The sequence below is a fragment of the Melospiza georgiana genome, chromosome 7 (genome assembly GCF_028018845.1).
Source record: "Melospiza georgiana isolate bMelGeo1 chromosome 7, bMelGeo1.pri, whole genome shotgun sequence".
NCBI lineage: Eukaryota > Metazoa > Chordata > Aves > Passeriformes > Passerellidae > Melospiza > Melospiza georgiana.
In genome coordinates, this window is record NC_080436.1 from 31,256,472 (window position 1) to 31,276,969 (window position 20,498).

The 20,498-nt window shown below is 44.1% G+C and overlaps 1 protein-coding gene across 8 annotated transcripts in view; it reads left to right on the plus strand.

Annotated features, from left to right (window-relative positions):
* Positions 1-20,498, plus strand: part of KALRN (kalirin RhoGEF kinase) — a 462,312-nt gene that overhangs the window by 427,064 nt on the left and 14,750 nt on the right. For 5 of the 8 annotated variants that reach the window (XM_058028572.1, XM_058028576.1, XM_058028573.1 and 2 more), the window contains 7 exons: positions 1,643-1,814; positions 5,844-6,082; positions 6,905-7,152; positions 10,368-10,491; positions 11,801-11,860; positions 19,870-19,897; positions 20,320-20,491. In XM_058028572.1, the coding sequence (XP_057884555.1) occupies positions 1,643-1,814; positions 5,844-6,082; positions 6,905-7,152; positions 10,368-10,491; positions 11,801-11,860; positions 19,870-19,897; positions 20,320-20,491 (1,043 nt within the window). The other 3 variants (XM_058028577.1, XM_058028578.1, XM_058028579.1) reach the window with 3 other exon arrangements.

Genomic DNA, 20,498 nt, shown 5'->3' on the forward strand with positions numbered 1-20,498 from the left:
TTTTCCAGCCCCTGTTCTTCTGCTTGGCAAACAGCTCATTCTCCTGTTGAGTGTCTCCTGCAAGTGTGGGATCCCCTGTGGCTCCATGTGTGTCTCCCCCACCTCAGCATGGAGTCAGTGTGCCAGCAGCTCTCACACCCTCCCTTCCAGCCCCACTTGAGCTTCTCAGTGCTTTTGCATTTATCTGTTTCCCAGAGGGAAGAGCTGTGGCTGTCAGTGGGGCAGGAGCATCCCCTGCCTCCCTGGGCTCTGAGCATCTCCACCTGAGCCAGCACCACAGATCCCATTTCTTTCTCTGTCACAGCCACAGAGCAAAGCGTGCACCTGACTTCAAATGCAGCTGTTCTGGTCTGTCAGTGAGATGGGACTCACAGATATTGTTCTCTGAGCTCTGTCACACTCTAACTGTGACAGAAGCTTCAGCATCTTGTCCTGCATTAGAAAGAATTATTTTTTACACAATCAGGTCCTTAGTGTTGAGAAATGGCACATCCCTTCTCAGATGCTGCTCAGTTGGATACCTTTCAGGCTCTCAAAATACCAAAGTGGAAGCCTTGATGAATGCATCTCCCTGAGACACAAAGAGGGGATTAGGAACTCTACACATCTTTTACCTGGAGTCATACCAGAATTGGTTTGGCTATCAACCAGAGGAAAATCAGCTCAGATCAGGAGCAAGAGCACTGTCCAGGCCCACCTGTGTGTCTATGTCCTTGTCCTTTCCGTGTCCTCATGTCAGGGGAGTTCCTGCTTGTCACTGAACTTCACAGGGACCCTCAGGAGCAAAGAAAGATGCTAATTCCATCTTCCAGTTTGAATGCTGGACAATATTCTGATGTGGAGTGGATTTCCATACCTTGACAGATACTCAGAGCAATTAGAGATGGATTTCTTCTAGGGGACATTACTGCCTTAGTCTTCAGAGCTGTCTGCTTGTGAAGACTCTCCCTCTCTTGTTTTTTTGGGAGGCTATGCCAACTTACTCTTGTTTACTACTCTTAGTATCTCAGGAAAAGCTAAAGTTATGATTACACTTAAAACAGAAGCCTCCCAAGGGCAGGACAGCAGCCAAAATTCCCATCCATATGATTTCCAGAAAGAGTATCTGTGACTACAGTCAAGTGAAGTGATTACACACAGATCTAATCTGCTAGAAATAAGATCTGTTGGAGCATCACAGGAGAATTGCTCTTTGTTTCATTACATCCCTGTGCACAGCCTATTCCATTTTTAAAATGCTCTAATGACTGAGAGTTTCTTATCAGAGGACAAGAAATATAAACACTTCTTTAAATTGAAGAAATGATAGACTTTATTAACATATTAATAGGAACATTTTTGTTCTATTTATGGGTTTCAGTAAATTTAAAGGACATCAGTCAGGTTCTGTGTTACTTAAAATAGAAGTTGTAATTCAAGACAAGACGGGTGGATGTCTGGTACATCTGTCAGAACTTTATTAAGCACCGTATTTAAGATTTAGATTTATCTGGGTGTATCTAGATGAGACAAATTCTTCTTATTATGATCTAACAGGTTGTTATTGCACTTAATTATTTTCAGGAACATTTCACAACAGGTTTGATTCTTGTGTAATGTTAGCTCGTGCTCCCTGTAAAATGCTTACCTTGGCTTGTTTCAGATGAACTACCTTATCATTGAAGAAAATGTGGACAATGATCCCTGCAAGTTTGCTCTAATGAGCCGGGAAACATCAGAGAGAGTCATTTTGCAGGCAGCTAATCCAGAAATTAAACAAGCTTGGGTACAGGACATCAACCAGGTCCTGGACACACAGCGTGATTTCCTAAACGGTACGTACATGCTCTTTGCTCTGTTTCCCAAACTTTAATGCTAATGGGATTTAGAATCTTCATGTCCTTGTTTCCTCTGTGAGAAAATCATTGAGCCACTTCTGCATGTGTCACTTGGGCTCATGTTCCTCAGGTCCCTCCGTGGGTGGTGCTTTTGTGCTGGGGTTTGCAGGGCTCTGCCACCTGTTGCTTTCCATTGTACAGTGAGATTTTAACTCTGAAGCCAGGTTGCCACTGTGTCTACACAGCATCTCTCATTTACTCAGAGCAAGGTTTATCCCCAGGAGCCTCCTGTTAGCCATCCCTGTGTGCTGCCAGCTGAGGATGCGAGGTGGGATGAAGGCTGCCCCACCGTGCACCCCCCTACAGGTCCCAGCTCTGCAGGGCAGCTGCAGCTTTCAATGAAAAAAAAAAAAAAAAAGAAAAAAAAACCTAACAAAAAAACCCCCAAACAAACAAACAAAAAACAAAAACAAAAAAAAAAAAAAAACCAAAAAAAAAAAAAAAAAAAAAAAAAAAAAACAACAAAAAACAAAGGAAAGAGCAAGGAAACAAGGCAAGGGCATGTTTCTCCTAAGAACCATGGGAGCTGTGCATGGAAATGGGCCTTTCCAAAGTATCAAGTATCAGCTTTGCTGCAGAAATAGATCTGAGGTGGTCTGAAACAATATTTCAAATTAAAGCTATGTTTCAAAAAAAAAAAAAAACTCTCAAAACCGAGATGCACACACAACCAACAAAAGTGTGTCATTTGAAAATCCAGAGGAATCAGATTCAGTTAACAACATTTTAACATTTTAGCTTGTTCCTGCTTCTGAGTGGATAAGGGTGAGAGAAGGGAACAGGACTAGACCAAGAATCTAAAAATAGTATCTCTTTTGTTTGTTTGGAAGCAACAAAGTAGCTCTGGATGCCTCCAAGATTGCTTTGCACTATTCGTTGCATAACAGCTTATTTTATAGAGCTTATATTAGAGTTCTATATTTAATAGCTTAATACATGTTCAATAATAAAACATATTTGCTTGAATCAAGATGCTTGGGCTTGGCACAATATGTTAGGTTTTGTGGCTTTTTTAGGGGAGCGAGTTTGTTATTTGGTTTTGTGGATTTTTTTTTGCTGCAAAATAGAAAGAGGTTCTTTCAGTTCACATCAAAGGTCCCCTTTTCTTCAGTGTGGAGGTTTTAAAATTTTTAATTCAGCTTAATTTTACTTTTCAGTAGTCAACTGGGAAGGGGTTACATGCAAAAGTTGTTTGTGACAGTTCAGAATCTCTGGCTGAGCTGAGAAGGGAAATATATTTCACCTATGATGCCACAACTTGATACTGGGTTTTTGTGACTTGGAATAGAAACAGCCTCATACAGCCATGGCAAAATGATTCCCTAAATACACTGGCGAGATGAAGAGTCTAAGTGCTCCATTTTGACCAGTTGGTATCAAAACTTGATGGGTTTATGACAGTGCAATTTCCTTTGGAATTACTGGAATAAAAATAAGTTCCACTAACAGTTAGCTGCAGACTTTTTTTAAAAAGCCTTGTGAGAGCTCTGCAGGCACTAATGCAGGGTTTTTCTGTCCCTTCCATTTCTTTCTTGCTTGCTCTTTTTATTTTTTAAGTATTCCATCTTATCTTCACAGGACTTACTGCCCCATGAGCCTCTTTTCTACTGAGACATTTTCATAGCCCCTATTCAGCCTATCTTCTTTGAGGCCAGCAAGCAGTTTGATGGGTTAGGAACATAAACATCACTATCTCTAAAGCAAAAGTAAAAATAGATTTCTATTAAAACACAAGCTTAAGGATTTACCTTAAAATTATAAATAAGATCCAAGAAAATGATACTGTATCCAGTAAAGCCTGTCCAGTCCAGAATATTTTAAGTGGCTTTTAGAATGTAATCTTATTGGGGCTGACTAATCTTTAAATATGTTCTTTAGCTTTGCATTTCATTAAAGCAGATGTTTTCTGTCCTTAAAATCATATTAAATCCACCCTGAGCCAATGCTGTGTGAACTTAATAACAAAACATTCCCCTTGAGTTCTTGCCCAAGCTGTCTCTGATTTTTCTCTCTTCACCAGGGAAGTCCTAAAGAGTAGGGGCTGTGTACAAAGCAGGAGATTTGCATCCAAACTTCATTAAAGTAAAAATGTTAAATTCAAGTTTTTCTTTTTTTTCAATGGAAAAGTAAAAGCTGCTAAACTTGAGAAACAGGCTGTGCATCAAATGATGGGCTGTTGTCATTGTTCTTTAAGAAGCAAGCTGTAATGAAAGTCTGTCACTGCTGGACATGTTTCATAAGGAAAATGCCATCCATCTGTATCTTCTTTTAATCATGTTTTGTGGGGGAAATTTGAAAGAGAAAGAGAGAACATGCAAGTAGATGGACCCTGACTTTTGCCAGAAGCTTCTAAGAATACTGACAGTTGTTTAACAGGAGGCTGGAAGCCAGGCATCCCTGTGGTAGTTCATGGTGGAATTAGCAGTCAGAAATCAACACTCAGCTAAATACCCTTTAAAAGTACTGAGTACAGTAGGTCGTTTCAAGATAGATTGAGAAGTATCCATTCAGATCTTGCTGCTAACTACCTTGCAGCCTTATTTACTGTATACAGGAGAAAAATGTCACTCTCAAAATCATTGTCAAAGTTCTCCCCAGCCTTCCTTGCCCTCTGTGGCTGGTCTGCAGCAGGACCAAACCATTTTCAGCTGCAGCTGAGGTAAGCAAGTGAAACTGGCAGTCACTGGGGCATAAATACAGCCTGCTTTTGTGACAAGGGTCAGGTTTTAGAGACAAGTAATCTCCCAGATTGCTACAGATCTGTGTCTGTGTCCTTTTGAAGATAATGGTGATCTGGCATCCTCCTTGATTGATTTTTTTCCAGTCATTTGTTCTTTAGTGATTTTTTGAGTTGTCCTGCCTTTCTCTGGAAGGGGAATGCTAGAGAGTGTGCTGTATGGTGCTGAGCTTTTCTGTTTTTCTTTCCTTTTCATTTTGTTGGGAAAGACATTCCTTCTGTTGTGGTTCCCTGGTGGGGCTGATGCTGTGACATTATGTCCTCTGTCTGCCCCTTGCTAGACTAGTCTCTCTGCATTCCAGTAGGTTTAGTCTGATGCATGTACACAGTATTAACTGACTATAAATCATCTGTTAAAGCCACATGACATGCAAAATACCAAGCCCATAGGTCTGGGGCTGGTAGCCTGAGCCCAGCAATCTGCTCACTGTGAGTCCCAGTCCTGATCCCTTTTCCTCCAAACATAACAGATTATTTATTTCTTTATGGTCTGGAATTTTTGTCCTACCACTTCCCAGTGCAAGCTCTCTCCATGACTATAAAATCTACTCTCACAAGCAGACTTTATTTTTCATGGCTTATGAAGCTGTTTAGTGTTGCCTGTTGGGTGTTTTCTGGAGAGGTTTGGACTGCTGAGATTCATGTCTTGGTGCCAGCTATACTTCCTGACTTGCTGGCCAGTTCCAGCAGTTCCCTTGAACCAGAGCAGTTCATGTAGAAAGCACATTGAGAGCCAAGTTGCAGTGCATCACGTCCAAAGGGTATTTAGTAGTCACACTTTCTTGGCAATATGCAAATGAGACTTGGAGGTCTTGACCTGTGTTTTCTGATGTTAGCAAAATTCACTGCAAATGTGCTGTGTGTCTCTTAGTCCGGCTTTCATTTATTTTGACTAGAGGATGTGATGAATTTGTGCGATTTCAAAGAAAATGAATGCATTTATGCTTTAAATGGCAGACATTTTAGCCTACTCACTGTGTAGGTCAGAGAAGCTGTTCTTCACATCAGCATGGGGTGCTGTGTTCAGTCCATGCGCAGCACAGTGTGAAGTGCTTGTGTCCTGTCTGGCCGTGAATGCACCGTGTGCTTCCACGGGCGGCATCTCCTGTTCCTGTTTGGTTTGCAGCACATGAGTCTGTTGTGTTTGAGCCATCCCACCTGCTGGAGCTCCTCTGCAGCCCCTGGCAGCGCTGCTGGAGCAGGTGGCTGACTCCTGTCCTCTCTTGCAGCGCTGCAGTCGCCCATCGAGTACCAGCGCAAGGAGAACAGCTCGGCGGTGCTGCGGCCCCAGGCCGGCAGGGTCCCCCAGCCCAACACCAGGCCCCATTCCTCTATTCCAGTAGGCTCTGAGAAGCCTCTGAAGGCTACAAGCCGTAACCCATCTCTCCCACCCCTGAAGATATCTACCTCCAATGGCAGCACAGGGTATGAGCACTCACAGCCCGGAGACAAGTATGAACAAAGCAAGGTACTGAGCTCATCTAATAAAACATGATCTCACAGCCCATTTCTTGTGCCACAGATGATGATCCATGATGTTATCTTTCATTAGCAGCTAACCAGGTCAACAGGAATTGACATACTGAAGCAATGGGGTAACATGTGATTTGGGATTAAACACGAAAAGCCCTGGCATCCACATGGATGACACTTCATCTGGAAACAGAGACAGAGCCTGACCCTTAAGCACTGATCTCGATGTTTTTCAGGGTACTGTGCTTGCAGATCTGTGAACTAGATATCCATTTCCAGTACTGGCAGAAGTAATATTCAGGCTTCTCTGATAGCCATTACCCAGCTATTCCTGAAAATGTCTGTGGTAGGGAAGATCTTAGACCTTTTCCCACATAACAGCAGGGTGCCAGCTAAAGGTATAATTGGGGTACCTGTGCACTGCACACAAACCACCAAAGAGTCAGTGGCCACCAACCGTGTCTGGACCCTCCTGCTGTCTGAGGTTGACCAAAGCCACTTTCCATCTGTGAGTATTCACTCAGCTTCATTTGTCTTTCCCCCCATTTGGCTCAGCACAGACCATTCATCTGTGACACCCCTGCAGATGAGAACACCCAGGGACACATGGGTGATGTGAAATAGGAGACTGGTTTGTATTAGGTTACTGCCACCTTTCAGATCTTTAAAATCCTTTTCTGCCAATGTGAACTTCCAAGTGTTTTGTGTCCTTTTCCCTGGTCTGGTTAGGCTGGACAAGAAGTAGTGGGACTGCTGCCAGAAAGGGCAGGTTCCTCCGCGCCGGCCGCTCACGGGTTTGTGTTGTGTCCGTTTGCAGACTGATTTGGGAGGGTGCAATGGGACCTCTTCCATGGTGGTGATTAAAGATTACTATGCACTGAAGGAGGATGAGATCTGTGTGAATCAAGGAGAGGTGGTTCAGATCCTTGCTATCAACCAGCAGAACATGTTCCTGGTGTACCAGCCTGCAAGCGACCACTCTCCAGCTGCTGAAGGATGGATCCCTGGCAGTATCTTGGCTCCCCTCCCTAAATCCACTACAGATAATAGCGATGGAAGCATCAAGTAAGTGCCCTGTTGGCTTCGCTGGGAGCACTATGTGGATTTATTGAGGAAAATAAAATAAATGAATAAAAATAAACAAACCCAAATGGTAGGGAAATCCTGCTGATTTTTATCTACAGTGCCATTGGAACAAGCTGAGTGGTCAATCCGCAGCGTCGGGCAGCCATGGTGGATAGATCGGGTTTTGCTTATTTTCATTTTGTGGGATTTTGTTTATACTTTGGAGAGAAATAAAACCATAGACGGTTAAAGATATGCTTTACATGACACCATTTTACACCAACATGGACCTGCTTGGACTGGACTTATATTTATGTTGTATTAAGTTACTAATCTATATATTGGTTATAATATCTAGGGAAAAAAAAAAAAAACAAAAAAACAAACACAAAAATCCAGGCTGTGTGTTGGACTGAGGTTTGCTTCTCAAGAAGGAGAGATTTTGTTGTCTATGGCAATGTCCTTGTACAGCTTGTATTTTCTTTTTTTTTTTTTTTTTCATTTGTTTTGGGTTTTTTTCTGTTTGCAGTAACTTTTGTAATATATTTTTTGGTTTGCAAGACCCCCATCCAAGTACATTCCTGTAAAAAGTATTTTGCACTATTTAAAAAAAAAAAAGAAACAAACTCACATTGATGAAGTCAGGTTGTGCAATATAATGAATAGTCGCAATGTTCATCATTGTACCTGTAATGTAACTAATTTTAAATGTACTATTTTAAATATGTAAAATAAATTTTCACTATGAGCATGTTTTAATGAGGTAAAAGAATTAGTTTGACCCTTTTTTTTGTTTGATTTTTTTTTGTTTTGATTTGATTTTAATTTTGTTTATAATATTTTGTTGCTTATTTAACAAATGTGTGGATATATATTTTTCTTTTCTGATTTTAGAAATTTGTCAGTCTGAAATGACTAATGCAAGGAAGTGGTTTTTTGGTATTAAATACAGAAGGTACAACCCTCTTTTCAGTAATACCTGTTGATTTCTTTTAACATCTAAAATGACTAGATGGTAATGCATGATGTATGCTACAAATTGTGTTACCTCACACAAATACCTCAAGGCGCAGAATTGAACAAGAGGAAGGATTTTGTGACAGATTCACTAAAAATAATAACTTGATCTCTGCTGCCGTTTCAGTTAAGAGAAATGATGACTTTACCTGTCAGTCAGTAATGAATGCTACCTGGAATTGCATGTTAAGCCAGAGGAATTGCTTGGCACATCTCTTGCACATCCGCCACGGCCATTCCTGGGTTCCTCTCTAGCCACAGTTTGCAACCACGTGCCCTTAGAATCATCCACGGTACCAGACTCCTGGTGAAGACTGATTTCATTGCAGCTGTACAGTAAAATTCTGCATCAAATTCTGTAGGCAGATGAATTGTGGCCAGGAAGGTGTAACAAAATTGAAAGACACATGAATTGCACTTCTTTCTCACTGCAGTGAGATTTAAAGTCCTAAATGATGTTTTTGAGAATCAAACTGCTAAAACAACCCTGAAAACAAAAAGATGCTTGAATAATAGGAATCCTATGAGTGAAAAACAACCTGGAGCTGTGCTATCTTCAACCCTATCTGCCAGATCACAGTGACTACTTAGTTTAAGTAATAAAGCTGTTTCTTCTGTGACAAATACTGTACACAAGATATACGGTCGATCCAGCAGTGTTGGCACCATGAATTATTCACCTATGTTCATTATATAGATCAGGGACACCCATCTGCCATGTTCTTATATATCCTAAAGGAAAACATACCAGTCCTGAAGTGTTGGATAACCTCCCCTGCTGTGCAGTTCACATGTGGACCTTGTCCAGAAACACCCACATTCCAGTCAGCACTCAGTGCCTGTCTGAGCCGTGCAGGGCGCTCTGGTGCTCCCTGTACACGACTGCCCTCACAGGCTGAGTTAGTGCACACTCCTATCCTGGTTGCAGAAACAGTTGTCATGCCCCAGCTGAGTCTCGTGGCCGTGGCAGGGTTTGCTTGTTCTTCACCTGAGCCCTTGTACAGCTCCCATCAGGTGCTGAGGGAAGAGCAGGAGGCGCGTAGGAGGCAGCCGCAGTGTTCATGGGGGAGCGTCGGCTGTGTGGGGCGTCCTGTGGGTCCTACCTTGCTAACATACTGCGTTTTATTGGCATCACAGGTGATCCCTGGATTTCATACAACTTCCTTTGTAAAATGTGTCAAGGTACTGTAGACGTGACATGTGCCAAACATTGGGCTTAAACATGCAAATCAAATTTGCATGACTTAAAGGTGGGCAGATGCTTTGAACCTGGATCCCAGCTCATCACACTGCTGTTTTGAGAGCTTTATGCTTTGGACAACATACCCCTCCCCAAATTCCCACTATTTTAACCAAATGAAACCCATATCAAGAACTGGTTTGATTTTTTCTTATGTCTGCTTTGATATGCAATTCTCTTGTCAACACAGCATTGCTCTTACAATGGTTGATATTGTTCTTTTTTTATTTTTTTCCAAGAATAAGGTCATAGGAGCAGTAATAAAGGGTGAAAAATTTACTGGAAATGGTGCCTGCTGTAATGCTAGCCAAAACCCATGGCCGATTGATGTCCTCTTTAACTGGATTGGCAAAGTCAAATGGGAAGTTCTTGGTCTTGAGAGACACAGCAGAGCTTGTCATTCTAGGAAATTACTTATCTCTTGGAAAATTAATAATACAGTTCCTATTTATTGAGCTGATTGTGTTCTGAGAAACATGTAGTTAGCAACAACTTGAATTTCTTAAATTTTTAAAGTTTATTATACTGACTAATCTATTAAAGCCATCCTTACATATTTATATTTGTTACACTACTTCCAACCAACGAGACTAAGAACCAGGTTGGTCTTTTAAATGTAGCAAAATTAAAATAAATTTCTATTTGTGGCAATGCAAGACAAAGTCCCTGAAACCAGATGACCAAGTTTGAGTTGCCTGTGCTTCCATCATGGACATTTTTTCCCTGCTCCATGCATTTAAACAGCAAGTGTGGCACAACATCTGCTTTGCAGAACTCTTTGGTTTGGTTTTTAACTTCAGCTCTCATTGCTGAGATTGAGACAGGCATATTGCCTGCCAGTGGCTTTCACCTTCTAGGGAATTGCAGTAGTTGCAAATGTGGATGCTGGTTCCCCTTTCCAAAACCTTCCTTGCTGCTATGATTTGCCATTTGATTGCTGCGTTTTTTGGTACAACAGGAAGTCATGTTCATGGCATACCCTGCGCATGAGAAAGCGGGCGGAAAAGGAGAGCAGTGGCAAAAATGAAGCCAATGGGCCTCGTAAATCCAAGGATATTCTGGGGAACAAAGTCTCTGTTAAAGTGAGTAAGGCCATCTGAAAGCTCTGTGCTGCTCTCCTGCTTCCCATCCTTTCCACCCCCTGTAGCATCCTCTCCTGAGAGAGGGAGGGGGTGGCAATTTTGAGTTTGGGTTTTGGTTTTTTGTTGTTTTGTTTTGATTTTTTTTTTTCAACTTCAGTTATCTTTTTTTGGTCCTTTTTTGTAGTATCCATTTTAGCAGGATTTTTGCATGCAAGATAAAATGCAGTCTTTGTTTTTTGTTTTCTTTTTCCTGGCATCCCACATGCAAGTAAGTAATCCTCATTAAGAAACCCAACTATACACAGGGTTCAATAACTTAAAATTGGGACACTAGTGATTTACTGACCTCTGATCTGCTTCATCAGAGCAGCTGCAGCAGTGAGAAGGCCACTGGGTGAACCAGTGGCCTTGCTGATGAGTTTTCTTTAGGTCAATATTTCACCAGATGTTAAGATAAGGGGTTCCCAGTATGGGATTCTTAAGGTTTCTGGTCTAGGGAGATGGTCTCAATGACCTTTTTCTTTCCATGTTATCAGACAGGGCAGAGATGCTGACTCTGCCTTGCCAGGAGAAGGTCTCGTGTGTGTGCGTGTGCATCTGTGTGTGTCTGTGTGTCTGCGTCTCTCTCTCTTTCTCTGAGATCTCCCAGTATGGAAAAGTTTGAGAACTGTGGGGTTAAGCTCCATCTTCTGCTCTGGGTGCCTGACTACTGTGCTCCAACTCAGAGGATCCACCCCTATAAACCGACCATGAGGCCTGCTCAGGACTAATCTGGGGCTTTCCCTCCCAACAGAGGCAAGCAAACACTTGTTGTGATTTTGACACAACCAAAGCCCAGCCTTGATGCAGGAAAGCACTTGAGCATGTCCTTTGGATCCACCCCTCTCCAGGAGAGTCCGTGATGAAGTGTTTTCCTTTGCAGAGGCTTCCTGCCCAACAAGCCTGGTGCAATAGCCCTGGCATGTGCAAAGGGAGGAGCCCTGGCACTGCATCCCTCGGGATGAGGAAGCACTGGGTCCGAGGGAAGCGCTGCTCCAGCATGGTGGCACAGTTCTTCCTCCTCTTGCTTCCTCCTTGTTTCCACTACCTGAATGAATTGCAGAATCACTGCTGCTTCTCTGGCAAAAGCATGTCTTTGCCTTTGCTTCCCTTGTTTTGTTGTCAGTTTGTTTTTTGTTTGTGTTTCAGGAGCATTTTCCCTACCGTTACCCATTTCCATGCTGCTCACAAATGTGCTGCTCTGCCCTGACTAACCAATCTCTTTTCTAATCTCTTGTTCTCTTTCTTCCTCTTCATGCTGCCAAACAAGGAGACAAACAGCTCAGAGGAATCAGAGTGTGATGACCTTGACCCCAATACTAGTATGGAGGTAGAGACAATCATCCTTGTGATTATTTTTTCCCAAAAACATGTGTCTGTTTTGAAATGCCTCTGCTGCAAGGGGAGTTGGTGGGTCTGTATTGCTTGCAGATGTGTGCCAATTTAGTGTGAGTCACAAAAAGTGTCAATTCTGGTTTTGCCAAGCCTTGAACTGGAGTTTGGCCTTCTTTTGTAGTGGGAGCAGTGGAGGGAGCTCAGTAACAAGCTCCTACTGAGCTGGAGGCTCATGCAGCCACCCTCAGGCTCCGCTTCCCACCTGAGACTTCATTCCAACAATAGAGCAAGTGTGTCAACTGCTGATAAATGTAGCATCTTTCTATATTAAAAGCACCCTTTGCCCTGGCAATATACACTTGAACTGCCGGTCAGGCCAAATGTTGTACCACAACCAGCATTCTGTCTAGAAAATCAGAAAATACAACGTTTCCCTTTTCTCTTAGCAGAGTGAGAATTGCATTTCTGTCAGGGTACTGAAGGAGAGTGGTAAAACCAGTTGTGTGAATGTACCTGTGTCTCAGGGAAGGCCAATGCAGATCAGTGGACCCAAATTATGCTACATTATGCCTCTATTTTTCCATTGTGAAACCACCAGTTCTAGTGGAGTGCCTTGTTGAGAGAGCCTGAGAGACCTTAAATCATGAAGAGCTATGGATCTGATTCTCCTCAATTAAGATCTAGCAGAATCCTTGGAGTTTTTTTTATCCTGTTTAAAGTGACCACACAAAGCATTTCTATACATTTTTCCAAGGCTGAAAGAGATCCCTGCTGAAACAGGCAAGGACATGGTGCAGAGAGCTGGTGATTTTGTGGTGATGACAGGACTGATCACTGGAGAACAGAGATATCTGTGTCCTAGCAGATCTCCCGGATGCTGTCAGCCAAGCTGCACTATAAACATCCTGCAAAAGAAAGCTGATCTTCCTCCTGAAGGGAAAATAAAAAAGAGAGAGAAGTCTATTGAGGTGCACCACCTAGGCAGTTAACCTGCTTTTATTTAAGAAAGATTAGTTTTATTTTAATTGTGTTGGGATTAATTGTGTACAAAAGGAAAGCTCTTGACCCAGCTGACATCCTGGAGATTGAATGGTCCTCACCTCAAAAGCTGCATTATTCTCAGGAGTGTGTTTGCATTTTCAAAGAGAGTGTGTATTTGTTATAAGGCAGTGCCCATTATTACACAGAAGTCTGTGTAATTTTCATTCACTGAAAATTGTGCTGTGGACCAACAGGTGGCTGAAACAAGGGTGATTGTGCAGAGCTGGATGAAAATCACTGTTCTTTTGCAGAGGATTTCTGTGTTTTGACTTTGTTCAACAGGAGGAAAACCAGATGGTTTAGAATTTCCAGTGGGAGGTGTCTGAATCCTTGCCTTGTCAGCATTTCTAGTCTTTCTGATGGTTTGATTTGGGTTTTTACCATGGTACAGTCTACTGTTCTGAAGTTCAGGAGAAAAAAAAGCCTTTCTACTTAAACCAGAAGACAGCAATGTGAAGTCTCAGCTGTGGTATCAGTCTGCTCTTGGGGGAGTAGCTGTGTGCCCTGTGTGTGACTGTTTACACTCAGAAAGCCCAGTCCTGCATCTCCCAGGTCACTTACTGGAGGTGGCAGTGCCACTGCACTGCAGTCCCCAGCAGCCACACTATTCCTCATGGCTTGGAAAGCTCAACTTTGCTTCTGGCAAAACTCTCTGGGGCTGAGCAAATATTTAAAACAGCAGAGAAAGAGAAAATAAGAGAACAATTGTGGGGTGACTTTCTAAGGTCACACTGCCCTGCAAGGAGCAGCACAGCCCTTGCTTTTAGTACATCTGCGGCCAGGATTGAGTGTGGTCATCTTGTTGGTCTGGCTAAGAAATACTGGCGGGAAGGGATTGCTGATACCCAGTATAAACTAAATAAATCATCTGGAGGGAGCAGAGCAAAGGCAGGCTCATAAAATGCTGGTGAAACCCTAGAAGAGGCCATGGGGAAGCCTGGTCTGTAAAGGTCTGAGGTATTCACCCACTGGAAACCACAACTGCTCTCCCTTTCCCTTCATTATGAGCGTTTTGATTCTCCTTTCCAAACGTGTTACAATAAATGGGCTGCATTAGAGCCCAGGAGGCCAAAGCCTTTTCTCATTAAATCAGAGGCAAAACAAGCTAAATCCAACACCTGATTTAGGGCTTCATTGACCTTCTAGGCCTTGTGTGCTGGACTTAGATTAATTAGACAGCTGTGCTGCCCCTCCAGCCCACCTGTGTATGCAGTGAACATCTGCATCTCACCTGGTTTTGCTTTCCCTGCTCTGTGTGGAATGTCCAGGGCAGCTGGGGACAACGTGACAGCCCAAGGAGAGGGGACACGCTGTCCTCACAGGTGGCTCATGAGGGGTGTTACAGATGCTGGGAGTGGTGACAGCAGAGCTGTGTCCTGGCCAGCAACACCCAGAGGTGCCTGCCATGTGTCATTAAGGTGGAGTCATCACTCCAGGCAGGTAATAATATCAGGGCCAGTGACCTGGCTTCTGGTGTGGCACTGTCACCCCTGACATCCCTCCTCTTCCCATCGTGCACGAGAACATGCACCCAGTGCTAGGGCAGACAGAGCAGTCTCTGCATGCAAAGCAGCATATTAACATATTAATTACCTGGAAATGTGGGTGCAATTTATCTCCACCCCACTTCCTGCACGAGAGATCGGTAAGCTGGTCACTGTACCCATGAAGTCCCACAGCTACTGTGGCCCTTCAGATCTGGCTTTGTTTGCTATTTATGAAATACCACAGTGGTGTCCATTCAGTAGATTCCAGGTTTCTGGAAGAACTTTGCCTTTGTTTCAAGGGAACACAAAGAAAGAAATGTGGAAAACATATATTGTGAGAGCAGGAAACAAATTCTGGGTGACTGTTTAAAAGAGCTAAAATCCCTCAAGTGGGTTTTTGTTCACATAGGCCTTGGAGAATTTCCTATTCATTGTAGCTTTGACTAGAAATAGCATCTCTTGGTGACTGTTTTTTTCCCTCTTTGTTTATTAATATTTAATGAAAGTGCATAAAGATGGAAATGAAGTTTGATTTTTTTTCCCCCCCTGGTTTTCTGCTTTGTGCTGTAGTTTCATAAAACAGAAGGCACAAATTCACCCTTTAAGTGTGTGAGTGTAGGAGCAGGCACTTAAGGGCCTCGTGTAGCCACGTGAGGGACAGGAGTAACCTGCACTTAAGGATCATCAGAGACTCTTTCCACATGTCTGTGGGAACTGCACAGGGACAGGCAGCTCCACTTCTGGGAACTGTATGCCCTTGTGAATCAGTATCCACACCCAAGTCTGGGGTCCTGGACAATGACACAACTAATTGTCCTGCAGTTCTGTGTTGTAACATCTCATGGGGTTGCAGTATTGCTGAAGGGGTCACAAGGCAGCTGTGCAGATGCCATCAGATACCTCTCTTGTAAGGGACTGTCCTTCCAGCAGTTAGAAGAGCTAAACCCCGCTAAATCCAGCAGCAGCTCCTCCCTCTCTGGGGTGGACCTCAGGTGCAGGGCTCTGACATGGCTCCAGACACTTGGCACAACTCCAGCTGCAGTGTTACAAGTGCTGTTGGTGACACACATCTGTCACTGAGCTCTGGTGTCTGCTCCAGTGTCTCTGCTGTGCAGAGCAGAGATGAAGCCCAGGCCAAGTCACTGAAGTGCCATCCTTAGATTAGTGAGCTGGGCTGCTGCCAAGGTACGTACGTTCAGCTTCCTGATCTGTTTGTTTCACTTGTGATATTTTAGCATGTCAAGAATTACTCAGAGACACCTAGACCAAGATAAGCACTAGGAAACAGGCACTGTGGAAGAAATATTGTGTTAGCAACCCCACACTCCACGTGGTTGAGTAAGTAATGTTTTGGTGGATACAGCACTGGCTCCAAGTCACCACTCAGCTCAGGCCAAGAATTCCCAAGTGCTTTATGCCTTCAGCCCCTGCCTGAGGTTGTCCACCTCCAGAGCAGATCTAACAGAGTACTATGAGCAAATATGTCAGTATTGTGTTTTAACTCAGTGACAAAGAAGTGCCATGAAATGGTTTACAAAATGCTCAGCTCCTTGTCTTGGAGTAAACATGCCCTCTGCTGTTTAGGTGAAGCACCGACCTTCTAACAGAGGGCTTCGTTTGCAGACTATTCTTATGCTTTGGAGAAAAGGCAATATTCTCACTCCTGGTTTTGATATATTCCCTTAAAATGGGATTGAAACATGGCACAGGAAAAATCTGGGCCCTTCTGTGCACTGGTGTGTGTGGGCTGGGTGTAATCCCTCCAAGGAAGTGGGGTGGGCATGGCAAGGACCCCCCTGCCCTGGAGAACCAAACCCTGGCCAAGGTGAGCACCCTCCCAGGCAGCTGAGCTGTGTTTGCAGAGCACTTTGGGACTGGCCACTGGCGTGGCAGGGTGGCTTCTCCCTCCCCACCAGATAAAGCATGTGTGCACAAGTGAAAGATAAGATTGTGCTAAGAATTAGGGCAGTTAGAGTCACTTTGCAAATGGGCTCTGCAGCTACTGATGCAGATGCCTTTCTGTCCTTTTAGCATAAGCTTAACAGATCAGGAAAAATACTGCAAAATACTGAGTTTCTGGAGAGGCCCCCATGCTACTTTTCTAAAGCCTGACTGTTAGGTTACACTTAATTGACCTAGCTGTAAGTCACTTAGATCCCTGCAGGTCCCCAAAGGCATTCAAGTGTGTGCCTTATGTGCCTGGCTTGGTCTGAGCCCTGAAACGGTGCAGGCTGGAGGAGGGAGAAGCAACATCTATTTCTGGCTTTTTATTGAATAACTCTAACCTGTCCTCCCATTCCTTTATCTCAGCCCCCTCCCTCCTGCTGCCTGGCTTTGCCTGGTCAGTGTTAGACCCCACATTACTTGAGCAGAGGCCATTTCATGTTCTGCCTTTTGTTACCTTGCATAGGATTTCCATTTTCAGCTGTCACCGTATGGGAAACAAACTCTGCTGGCCACAGAGGGGAGAAATTTTAACCTGCTCTGGGCCATGCAACAGGTATTTCATCCAATTTAAAAAAAATCTACCTCATCTCAATTAAAATTATGGAGGAAAAAAAGAAAAAAAAGGAAAAAAGGAAAAAGAGTACATCTGTGTTTCTTACATACAGTGCGAACTGAGTTTGATCTCCTTAGGGTTTTTGTTTGCATGGTGTGGACTCACACTGGAGTGAGAGCTTCTTGTGGTTCCATTCCCAAGAGTTTGTCCTCTCACAGCCACACTGGTGCAGAGGTTTGTGCTGGGATTCCTTCAGGTTGCCCTTGTCAGCATGAGGCCCTGGGCCACCTTCCCCTGCTCACGGCCACCGTGGCCACAGGTGCTCAGCTGAGGGCTGGGCTGTGGGATCCTCATTCAGGCTGCTGCAGAAGGAGTGGGCAGGTGTGTCCATGAGGGGATCCAGCCCTGGCAGCAGCAGGAGGCTGTGTGAGAAGCAGCACATGAGCTCCCATCCTCTGAGGCACTGAGGACACGCTCTGGAGCTCCCCTTCTGCACCCCCGGGGATTACAAACCTATTTGGAAAATGAAGGAATGGTCTCCAAAGGTCTTGCACTTTACCTGGAAGGGCTCTGTGGAGGCTGCCAGCTCCTGCCCTCCAGCCAGAGCCCAGGACCCTGGCCAGCCTGCAGGGAGAGGCAGCAGAACCCCAGGGCCTGGGAGCAGATGTGTGAACCACCAAGCCACCCCCTGGATGCAGATCTGTGAACCTTTGCTTTCCCATTTCTGCCCTTCTCACCCCAGCATCTGACACCTTCCTTCAAAGCAGAAGAAATCCCATTCCCTAATAAGGTGCTGTATTAAATCACTTAAATGCTGTCATGCAGACAGACTTTTATTTTGTCTAAGCTTACAGCAGGCTAAAGCTGTGCTGTGGCTGGGGGGGTGTTGTTAGGTACCATTTGATTACTTAACAGATGAAGTTTTGGGAAAGAAAATGTAAATTTTACCCACAGACTCTTCCAATAGTACGTTGCAGAGATAATTTTCTTTCTGCTATTCCCATGGTGAGGCAATGAAAAAAAAAATTGGTTAGGCAATTATTATAAATTATTGTACCTTGGAAGTCGCTAGAAATGTAGAATTATTTATTTATAGGGATATCTATTACATTCATCATTGTGGTTGCATCTTCAAATGAATCCTTTAGAGTAATAAAATTAATATAAAGTGTTAACTAGTGTTTCTTTCTCCTGATCTCTAATCCTGCGGGGATGGAGATCAGTGAATAATAAGGGAATTTAGTGCATGCTGCAGGGAAGGAAGGGGAGAGCTTTGGAGAAAGGATATTTCAGTTAAGCCAAACACAACAAAAATGAAGATGTATGTGCAAATGAGCCAATGCCTGGGGCTACTCAGCTGAAAAGTAGATGGTGTCTGTGAGTGAAAGTGGCAAGCAATGGTTACCCACAAAACAGCTTTTTCTTCCTTTGCTGTGCTGTGTGAGAGATACAACTTAATCACAAAGATCCATCTCTCTTTTTTTCACCTGCACAGACAGGACAGAGGATGTTTTCCATCCAGTACTCCATTGTGCCACAATTTCTTCCTGTCTGCAGGGTCCAGGGGCTGTGTGTGGGTCCAGGGGCTGTGTGAGGGTCCAGGGGCTGGGTGTGGGTCCTGGAGTGCTCCCCACACCCCATGTGCTGTGGCAGTGCCCAGCTGCACCCTTCAGAGGGACTCTGTGCTTTCCATGTCATGCCTGGTTCATTTGGGCTTTCTGGTGGTGCCAGGGGAAAGCAGACCCTGAGGTCTCAGTGCTGGAACCAGAGCTTTGCTTGGAGCTGCAAAGAAAGGCTCTGAATCCAAAATGAACCTGAATGTGCCCAAATGCGTCCTTGAATGGCACCCTGAGCCATCGACCTTGGAAAACTATATATAAAGCCAAAATGTAAATATAAATCTTGAAGATGTATCTACTTTATTTTGAAGGGTTATTGCTTCTGTTTTGTGGCCTGGTTTCTGAGCCTCTGCAAAAACCTCCTATCAGCTTTGGCAGGCCATGAATTAGGTCACTGCTTCATTGGCATCTTCCAAAATAGCTCTGAAATAAATAGCAACAGAAATATTTAAGGCGAGATAAACCACATTGGTGTTTTTGGTTGAACATGAAATGGCTTGAACATGAAATTATTAGATTGAATTTGAATAACAAGGCCTTATGAGATTATTAAAACAGTTAATGGAGCTAAACAGCTAAAACCTCCATACTATTGTACACCACAATGTAGTTAGGATCAGTTCTGTAAGAACTCAGTGGAGTTGTCTTTGCTTTTTCCACCTTTGCTTCCAGAGTTACATTGGCACATAGAGACCACAGGGTAACAGGAGCTTTTCAAGTCTTTCCTAACTTGGTCAATTAACTAGTTAGATAAAATAACTCCTAGCTGTCCAAGCCTAGTTTCAAGCTAGAAAGTCTCCAGCAGTCCAATGAAATAGTGAATTTTCACTCATGTTAATAGACCAAGAACTGTTGCAGGACTGATGCTTGACAGTGGGCAAAATGAAGTATTTATGGTCTAGTGCTTTACCTTTTTTCTCCTGAAGCTCAGCAAGTTAAAGGACATTTCCTTAGACCTGGTTAGTGGGCAGAGTGCTGGTGATGTGCCCCAGGTGTGTGGTGACTGCAGGTGACACAGGTCTGGAGCCAGGCACAGGGGGTGCACAAACCACCTCTGGGAAGAGTTAATGGCTTCATCATTATCACACAGGCAAAGAGGAGGCAGGTCCACCCTCCTCAGCCTTGGTGCTGTGCCTGTTACCTTTGATGCTTTTTCAGGGTTCAAGAAGCCAGAGCCTTCATTTACTTTCCCATGTGTGTTATCACTACACTTGCTGCACCTGCTGCTGGTTAGAAGGTGCCACTTGTGAGCCCTGCAGCACTTGTGCAGTTCTGGTCACCATGGTACCTTGTGAAAACAGATGCCTCTTTGTCACTGTCTAGGAAATAAATGCTTGTGTCTCTTTGTATTTTTCAGATAATCAACCCCAATTTCATCCAAGAAGGTGAGTTGAGGACAGCTGTGCTGCAGTTGTGATTTCCTTGGTGCCACAGCATGCTCTGCAGCTAGCAGCATTTGCAGCTAAGGCAGCTCTGTGCTCTCAGCCCCCAGGCAAAGCAGGCTCCCTGCTGGCTGCTGAACCCCCCAAACAGTAACATCCCCAAACGTGCCCTCTCACAGCCTTGTGCACCTGCCAGAGCACAGGGCTGGGCGATGGATGCTCCCCTCTGCCTCCTTCTCTGAGCTGTAGGCAGCTGGCTTTGACTGGAGAGCAGTTTCAAGGACACAATCCCAGGACTCCCAGCTGCTTGGGACCCAGATCCCATAGTTCATGCTATAATGTATTCTCTAGCCTTGTATGACTCTAGACAGCCTCACCTGAAGATTAATAGTGGTGTTTGTGTGTCCCCATGTTTTTTTTTACAGTGGCTCCAGAGTTTCTTGTGCCATTAGTGGACATCACCTGCCTGCTTGGGGACACAGTGATGCTGCAGTGCAAAGTCTGTGGGCGACCCAAACCAACTATAACCTGGAAGGGACCAGACCAAAACATTCTTGACACTGACAACAGCACAGCCACTTACACCGTGTCATCCTGGTAAGGT